At 67.4% G+C, this 8,048-nt stretch overlaps 1 protein-coding gene across 1 annotated transcript in view; it reads left to right on the plus strand.

The window, feature by feature from the left end:
* The window catches only part of BEGAIN (brain enriched guanylate kinase associated), a 20,367-nt gene that overhangs the window by 4,744 nt on the left and 7,575 nt on the right, over positions 1–8,048 (plus strand). Inside the window, 6 exon segments of the mRNA XM_077780823.1 lie at positions 2,215–2,376; positions 3,025–3,091; positions 4,107–4,214; positions 6,200–6,283; positions 7,271–7,905; positions 7,907–8,044. Coding sequence (XP_077636949.1) covers positions 2,215–2,376; positions 3,025–3,091; positions 4,107–4,214; positions 6,200–6,283; positions 7,271–7,905; positions 7,907–8,044 — 1,194 coding nt within the window.

The following is an 8,048-nucleotide window of genomic DNA, read 5'->3' on the forward strand; positions in this document are numbered from 1 at the left end:
GGTGAGGCGGGGCGGGCAGGCCAGCTCGGGGGGGTTGCCTGGTGGAGGGGGGCCCTCAGCAGGGGCCCACGTCACAGTCCTGTCACCCACGTGCCTCGCTGAGGAGCCTGTTCCGTGTTCACCGTGTGCCTCTCTCCAGACTATGGGCTCCGTGGGGTTTGTCCTGCCCGCTGCTGCAGGGAAGGGGTCAGGCGTGGACGGACAGTGCTCTCAGCTCTTCCCGAGGGTGCGGACCCCACCCGAACCCTGTGACAGAGGGCTGTGGGTAGATCGGCAGCTCCCCCCACCCCAGCCCCACCCAGGGCAGCTGATTTCAGGGGCTACTGCCCCACCCCTCCCCGACACTGTGCCTGCAGGGGGCCTGGCTGCCATGGGAGGGTCCCCTGGAAGCCCGCCACCCCACTGGGGAGAGAGGCTGGGGCAGGGGCCGAGCACGGTCTGGGATCTGTAGCTGCAGGGTGCTCGGGGTGGTGCAGTCAGGCACGCTGCCTGGAGGAGGTGGCTAGACTTGCGCGGGCAGCCGCGGGCGCTGTGCTCAGGGCTCCTTCTGACTGACACTCCGCATCCTCCCTGGAGACTGACCCTTATGAGGGCCTGGCCCCACCCTCCTCTGAGGTTCTCAAAACATAAGCAGCTCTTTATTCTTATTTATTTAAAACACTGTAGACCTGGGCGGGAATCCAGGAATGTTTCATCGGGATTTGCTGGGCGTGCGCCCGTGGAAACATGAGCGGCTGCGACACAGGGCCCGAGGCTGCCGGAGGAACTGCCCGCCCCCAGGTCCCCTCACTTGGGTCTGGGTGTCGGAGGTCCGCCCGAGGCTGCAGGAACACCCGGGCAGGGTCAGAGCTCCCGCCCCTGGTTTGCAGGGTGACACCGGGGACCCCCTCCGGTCCCAGTGCAGCGGTCTGGAGCGGCAGTGCGGTCCCCTCTTCCCGGCCCCACAGCAGACCCACCGGAAGTTGTCATTCAAAAGGGTGTTGGCCCCAGATTGTCCCATGCGGGTGTGCCCCTGTCAGGGCAAGCCTCAGCCCCGGGCACCTCTATGGCAGAATTTTCGGAGCAGGGCTTTGTGTCCACAGGGACAGAGGGGGGCAGTCCCCTCTTTCCAGGGGGGCAGCTGAGGCCCGAATGGAAGGACAGCGGCAGCCTGGGGTCCCGTGGGGCCGGAGGACCAGCATCAAGTCCGTGGCAGGCAGAGGCCCCGCCCGCCCCAGGACGCCGGCAGACTTCACCTATGGGCCGCTCCGCTCCGGGCTTCCTTGGTCTTGAAGTCCAAGGGGGTGACAGGGGAAAGGAAGTGCGCGGCCAGAGCACCGAGCAGCTCTGGGGTCTTAGCTCTGCTCAGGCAAAGTGCCGGCAGAACGCACCCGGTGCCCGCACCCACCTGCAGCAGCCCCTCGCCCGCAGGGAGGCTGCCCTGTTGACCCCACGATTAAAGACGAGGACTTTGAGCCAGCTGCCCCCTTCCGGGTGCCCAGCCTGTAAAGGGAAGCGTGCCCCAGGCCAGTGTGTGTTCAGGAGTGCGTACAGGCGCTGGTGCTGGGTGGCTGCCCACAGCGGGGTGGGGCCCCTGCCCTGGTGGAGCTCACAGCCACTCCCCCGCCTTTTGCCCAAATGTAGAATTGACGCGTGCGGTCCATGGGCGATTATCCCGCGTCTCCCTTTCCTGGGGCTGGGGGCTTGGCGGCCTGGCGAACTAGGGGAGCCCACGAAGTCTGTGCAGAAAATAGAGCCTCAAGGACTGGGGCTGAGGCTCTGGAAGGCTTCCTGGAGGAAGGGGACTTGCGCAGGCCAGGGCTTTGCAGAGTGTCCACCGCTGGGCGCAGCTGGCTGGCCGCTGGTGGAGACCTGGGCTCACAGCCCATCCTCTCCCAGGCCAGTTTGCGGTAGGGAGGCCTGGTGTGCGGTGTGGCACTGGACCTCAGGGCTTCCCCACCCGGGGCAGTGGAGGGGCAGAATGGGCGACCCTGCGAGCTGTGCCGTCCAGAGGTGGGCCCTGAGCCGGGGAGCCCTGGGGGCCGGTGAGCGCTCCTCAAACCGGGGTCCGTTCGCCGCCCCAAACACTCGCCAGGTGCAGGGGTGGGCATCCCTCCTCCAGGGCGACCTCCCGGGACTTCGCTTGTGGCCGAGGGTCCCCCGAGGGGCTGGCCGCCCGGGGAGGGCCTGGCGCGTGCGCACTCGCGTGTGGCCCGCGGCCGCGTGTCGTTGCAGCGCGCTGCAGGAGCAGAAGGGCGAGCTGCGCAAGCGGCTGTCCTACACCACGCACAAGCTCGAGAAGCTCGAGACCGAGTTCGACTCCACGCGCCACTACCTGGAGATCGAGCTGCGGCGCGCGCAGGAGGAGCTGGAGAAGGTCACGGAGAAGCTGCGCAGGTACGGGGCTGGGCGGGGGGGTCCGGGGGCCGCAGTCAGAGGAGCCCCGCCCCCTCCTGAGCTGTTGACCCCATTCACGGAGGTGGAACCGGAGGCCCAAAGCCACCGAGTCAGGACTTGACCCGGGTCTAGCTACTGCCAGGACAGGCCCTTCCCAGGTGCTCCTCCGCCCCCTGCTCCTTCCTTCTCATATTCTTGGTGGGGTAGCAGCCTGTCACACGCAGCCCTCTCCAGACCCCTCCGGGCCCACCAGGGCCCCAGCCACCGTCCCCTGGGTCTCTGCTAGGGAAAGGACACGAGNTGGCCAGGTGTGTCTCTTCCCCGCTAACCTGCTGTTGAATGTAAATCCCTTAGCCAGGCTTGCAAGAATCGTGTTTAAATGTGAGTAAACTGGCTCCCAGCAAGGACCGGACAAAGTCACTTGTGAGTACAGGCCTTCCCTTCTCGCCTGCAGGGGGTCCTCGACCCTGGCCCCGGAAAGGCCTCTACAAGCTAGCTCTAATCAGATGCTTTTTGCTGCGTGGAGAGGAGCCAGTAGACCAGGGTGGGGCAGGTGGGGGGCTGGGGGGCCGGCCTGCTCAGCGGGCGTGTGGTCACCTGCCGGCGGGGCATATGCCACAGCGGTGACCCCACTGCCTCCTGTTCCAGGATCCAGAGCAATTACCTGGCGCTGCAGCGAATCAACCAGGAGCTGGAAGACAAGCTGTACCGCATGGTGAGGCCACCGCCCCGCCCCTTGCCTGCACGGAGCTGGGGAGCTGGGTCCGGAGCTGGGTCCGGGGCTTGTTTCCTCCCCTTGCCCTTCCCTCCCCACCCTGCCAGGGCTGGGCCCACCCCACCCCTGTCTGCAGTGAATGGGGGGCCAGTGCTCTCAGGACTAGCAAGTCACAGGGTCCCCCGCTGCCCCGTGCCTACCTGGAGGTGTGAAGTGGGGCTGGGGGACAGAGGACATGCACCGGGGACGGTGACCCTGCTTTAGGGCTCGGCCCGGAGACCAGACCCGGGGGGAGAGGCCTGCGAGAGCCAGAAAGATGTTTGAGCCCGACTGTGCCCTCATGGGGACCCCCCCATCATACTGTGAGGAATAAAGGAGACGGTGCCCGGCCCCAGCGCCCCAGTTAGGAGGAGTAGGGACGGTGGCGGAAGCCTCTGGGTCTGGTGGGGCTGGCGTCACGGAGGGCCAGGCGAGTTCGGGCGGCTCCCCTCCCTCGGATAAGAGCTGCCTCTGTTACTTGTCTGGTTCCAAGCTCGTTTTGTTTCTGAAAGTCACAAATGGGGGGGTCAGGCGCGGGCAGGCCTGGAGGCAGGGCCGGCTCTCCTACGGGCCCTGGACGAGGGCCCTTGCCTTTCCGAGCCTCAGCCGGAGGCTGATAACTGGACGGGTTCCAGGAGGGGAGGGCGGGACAGGGGCCAGGCTTTGTGCAGAGCGCGAGCCGTCCTCACCGCAGACTCCCAGGAAGCAGGGCCTTCCTGTCCCCTTGGTGAGTTGGGCAGGAGGCTCGGGGAGGCAGGGACTCTCGCCCGAGGCCATCTAGCTTGCTGCTGGTGGAGCACAGGTGGATTTGAACCTGGTGGTCTGTGTTCTTACCCCCACCTTCTTTGGGCTTGCAAACACCTTACACTGTTGACTGCAAGAGGGCACCGGGAGGCCGGTGGGCTTGAGGCTCTGGCCTCCGGCCGACCGCTGAGCGGCTCCTTCCGGCACCCCCCCCACCTGCTGCTCGCCCCAGGGCCAGCACTATGAGGAAGAGAAGCGTGCGCTGAGCCATGAGATCGTTGCCCTCAACAGCCACCTGCTGGAGGCCAAGGTGACCATCGATAAGCTGTCGGAGGACAATGTGAGTGTCGGGCCACTGTGACCCCAGGGGCCCAGGCCCCCGCGCTGTGGCCTCCAGGCTTGAGGGGCTGGCACGGGGGAGGTGGAGGACCTGGGCGGTGGGGGAAGGGCAGGCCGCCTCACCAGACACACACTGTCCGGGGCATCCGGGAGGACCCTCTGCTGGAAGGAAACGGGGCCGGCGGTAGCGACCACGGGGCCGTGTTATCCCGTTCGGGGTGGTGCTGCCTGAGCCCGGTTTGGGGCACGCTCACTTAGGACTCCGGCCCCGGCCAACCCGGGGGGAATCAGAGCCGTGTGGCCGCCCTGATTTCACGGGCACCAGGCGATGGGCCCAGACACGCTCCCGGGACGCCTGACAGCGGCGCACACGTTCACTGATGAGTGGCTGCCTCTTGCCAGGCCCTCCCAGGCTCCAAAAATATGGTGTGAATGACACGGACAAAAAAAAAAAACCCTCCCTGCCCACATGGGGTTTACCCCTGAGTGGGGAAGACAGATCTGCCAACCGAGCGGGGTGTGCGAAGTGCCGAGTGCCGCAGGGGAGGTAACGCAGGCCACGGGGCTGGGGAGTCGTTAGGGTGCTTCTCGAAGAGTCTGGTCCATCAAGACCTGAAAAAGGCCACAGAGCCGGCCACGGGCACCTAGGGGAAGAGCATTCTTTCTGGCAGAAAGAACCAGAGTGGCAGAGGTGGGTCCGGATAACTGCAGGAACGGCAGAGGGGGCTCCCGGGGGCAGGGAGGGGCCCAGGGTCTGAGGTCGGAAAGGGAACGGGAGGCCACACTGGAGGCTCCTTCCTCTAGGAGTCTGGGTTTTATTTGAAATGAAGTAGGGAGCCATTGAAGGTTCTTCATCTGGGGCCGGAGGAGGCCCTGGACGGCAGCCAGATGGCAGGGTCTGGGGTTGATGACAGAGATCAGCATGTACCTGCCGCTTAAAGCCACAGGTGGGGTGGGATGGCCTGGGAGTGCAGGCAGATGAGTGCAGGGCCGCCCTCGGAGTCTGGGTGATGCGGGAGAGATCTGGGCCGGCCCGGGCAGCACCCACAGCCCTCTGAGCCCAGGGACCTCACGGAGGGGTCGGTTCTCAGCTCTCAGCTGACTGTGCCCTTCCCAGAGGGGCTCGAGGAGGCAGTGAGGAGCCTGGGGACCCAGGTTTTCTCCGCTTTGCGGTCTGCACTGGGGACATGAGCCTCTGCCCGGATGGTGGGGGTGGGGCAACCTCCAGGATCCGGGTGGGGGCTGGCAGCGGTGCCCATGCCTCCGGCAGCTTGTCTGAGCCGCAGGGCACCTGGTGCTGGCTGAGCAGGGACTGTGGGAGCTGGCGGGTCCGAGAGGGCCTACTGGGGGGACCCCAGGTCCCTCCCTGTCAGAGCCCTCCCTGCGGAGGGTCCCCGGGTGGGGGCAGGAGTGAAAGACCCAACACAGGCACATGCAACAGAGATTTACCGAAGACGAAACCAAATCCCTTCGAGTCCTACTGTTTGCATCTGTTTTCAGCTCCGGAGGCTGAGCCGGACCCTGGGGCGCACAGGCCCTCTGCCCCTGCCCGCCCTGACCCTCACCCGCCCCTGCAGTCACCCCTGGAAGCAGGCCACACTTTCAGGATGGGGGGGCGGGGAGCAAGTGTGACACACGGGAGGCAGGGGCCGTGGGCATACTCCTTACCATTCCGTGCCCGCACTCTACCCGGTTGGGGGAGCACGGAGGCCCCTGAACTCTCAGGGCCCTCCCTCCACTGCCGCCCCCCGCCTCGTGGGAGGTTCCATCCTGCCCCGCAGGGCCCCCTCCCTGCCCCCGCAGTTCCAGGTCAGGACCGAGGCCTCCGTGCTGCAGGCGAGGGCGGGCGGCCCAGAGAGGGCTCCTGTCCTGACAGCGGCGCAGCCGCCCCCCTCCCCACCCCCTCCCTGGTCTCCGGGCGGCCACCGTTGGCAGGGGCCTCGGCAAGGGGCGAGCCCGCACCAAACGCCTTCTCTTGTCTTGTAGGCGCTCTATAGGAAGGACTGCAATCTAGCGGCCCAGCTGCTACAGTGCAGCCAGACGTACGGCAGGGTCCACAAGGTGTCAGAGGTAACGTGAGCCCCGCCCCCGCCAGGCCACCCTCGCCCCCAGGGCCACTCGGGGCTCCTTTCCTACAGGCCCCGCCCCAAGGCCGCTTCTCGCCCTTGACGGAGGTGAGCCTGGCCTCCCCGTCCCTCCTCGCTCTTGCAAGTATCCAGGCCTTTCTGAAGATGGTGGAAGGGCTGCCCCCTCCCTGACCCCCCTGCACACACCTCCTCTCCCAGTCGGACAGCCTTCCCATTCCCCTTGCTTTCCTCTGGGGGCTGCTCGCTGGCCCTGCTCCAAGACCCCGTCTGCTGAGTGTGGTGGGGGCGGAGGGGCCCTGTGTGAGCCTCACAGAAGCCCCATGCCCACTGCAGACAGGAGAAAGCTGGCTTCGCACGGCAGTGGCTCGGCCCAGGCCACGGGGCTCCCTGGGGCGCAAGCCAAGCTGGCCCCGGGCCCCTCGCCCCCGCCAGGCTGCCCCCACCTCCACACACTGCCCTCACCCAGGCCTCGGTCTGCACCCCTCCTCGCCGGGCCTGGGCCATGCCTGAGACACTCACAAAATAGATCAAACAGTAGCAGGACGTCTTACGCAGCACCAGGTGCTTGTGCAGAAGCCGCTGGGCATCTGGCCCCGGCCCTCAATCTGTGTTGCATCTGTTTCTGAGTCTGTCCGAGGCCTCAAGACCCGGCAGGGTGCCCCCGACAGACCTTGGGGCTGGGAGAGCAAGTCCCCCAGTGGAAGGAGATGGGGGGGCACTGCAGCCCCGAGAAGGGCCCGCTTCAGACCCTGGGTGCCCCCTCCAGGCTTGCCGGCGCCCAGTTCGTGCAGGCTGGGGAGGGGAGGTGACGGGGGTCCTTGGGAGAAGCGGCTCTAGCCGGGGCCATCTGAGAAGCCCCGGGCGGGTCCCTCTTGGCCTGTGCGCCTGCTGCTCACGGTCGCGGCTGCAGGTGCCGGGCTGACTGCCCCCTCCGCCCCCGCTCTCCCTTCTCACACCTGACCCGCTCCAGCTGCCCTCCGACTTCCAGGAGCGCGTGAGCCTGCACCTGGAGGAGCACGGCTGCGGCCTGCCCGCCCCGCTCTGCCACCCGGCCTACGCTGACAGCGTGCCCACCTGCGTCATTGCCAAGGTGCTGGAGAAGCCCGACCCCGCCAGCCTGTCCTCCCGCCTGTCCGATGCCTCGGCCCGCGACCTGGCCTTCCGCGACGGCGGGGAGAAGCCGGGCCCGCGGCCCCCCTACAAGGGGGACATCTACTGCAGCGACACGGCCCTCTACTGCCCCGAGGAGCGGCGGCGCACCCGGCGGCCCAGCGTGGACGCGCCCGTGAGCGACGTGGGCTTCCTGCGGGCCCAGAACTCCACCGACAGCGCGGCCGAGGAGGAGGAGGAGGCCGAGGCGGCCGCCTTCCCCGCGGGCTTCCGGCACGAGGCCTTCCCGGGCTACGCGGGCTCGCTGCCCACGTCCAGCTCCTACTCCAGCTTCAGCGCCACGTCGGAGGAGAAGGAGCACGCCCAGGCCAGCACGCTGACCGCCTCGCAGCAGGCCATCTACCTGAACAGCCGCGACGAGCTCTTCGACCGCAAGCCGCCGGCTGCCACCTACGAGGGCAGCCCGCGCTTCGCCAAGGCCGCGGCCGGCGTGGCNGCCGTACCCCGCCGAGTCCTTCCGCTTCCCGGCCTCCCCGGGCCCCCAGCAGGCCCTGATGCCCCCAAACCTGTGGAGCCTGCGGGCCAAGCCGGGAACGGCCCGGCTCCCTGGGGAGGACGTGCGGGGCCAGTGGCCTCCG

Source organism: Crocuta crocuta, unplaced genomic scaffold (genome assembly GCF_008692635.1).
Source record: "Crocuta crocuta isolate KB4526 unplaced genomic scaffold, BGI_CrCroc_1.0 scaffold299, whole genome shotgun sequence".
Classification (NCBI taxonomy): Eukaryota; Metazoa; Chordata; class Mammalia; order Carnivora; family Hyaenidae; genus Crocuta; species Crocuta crocuta.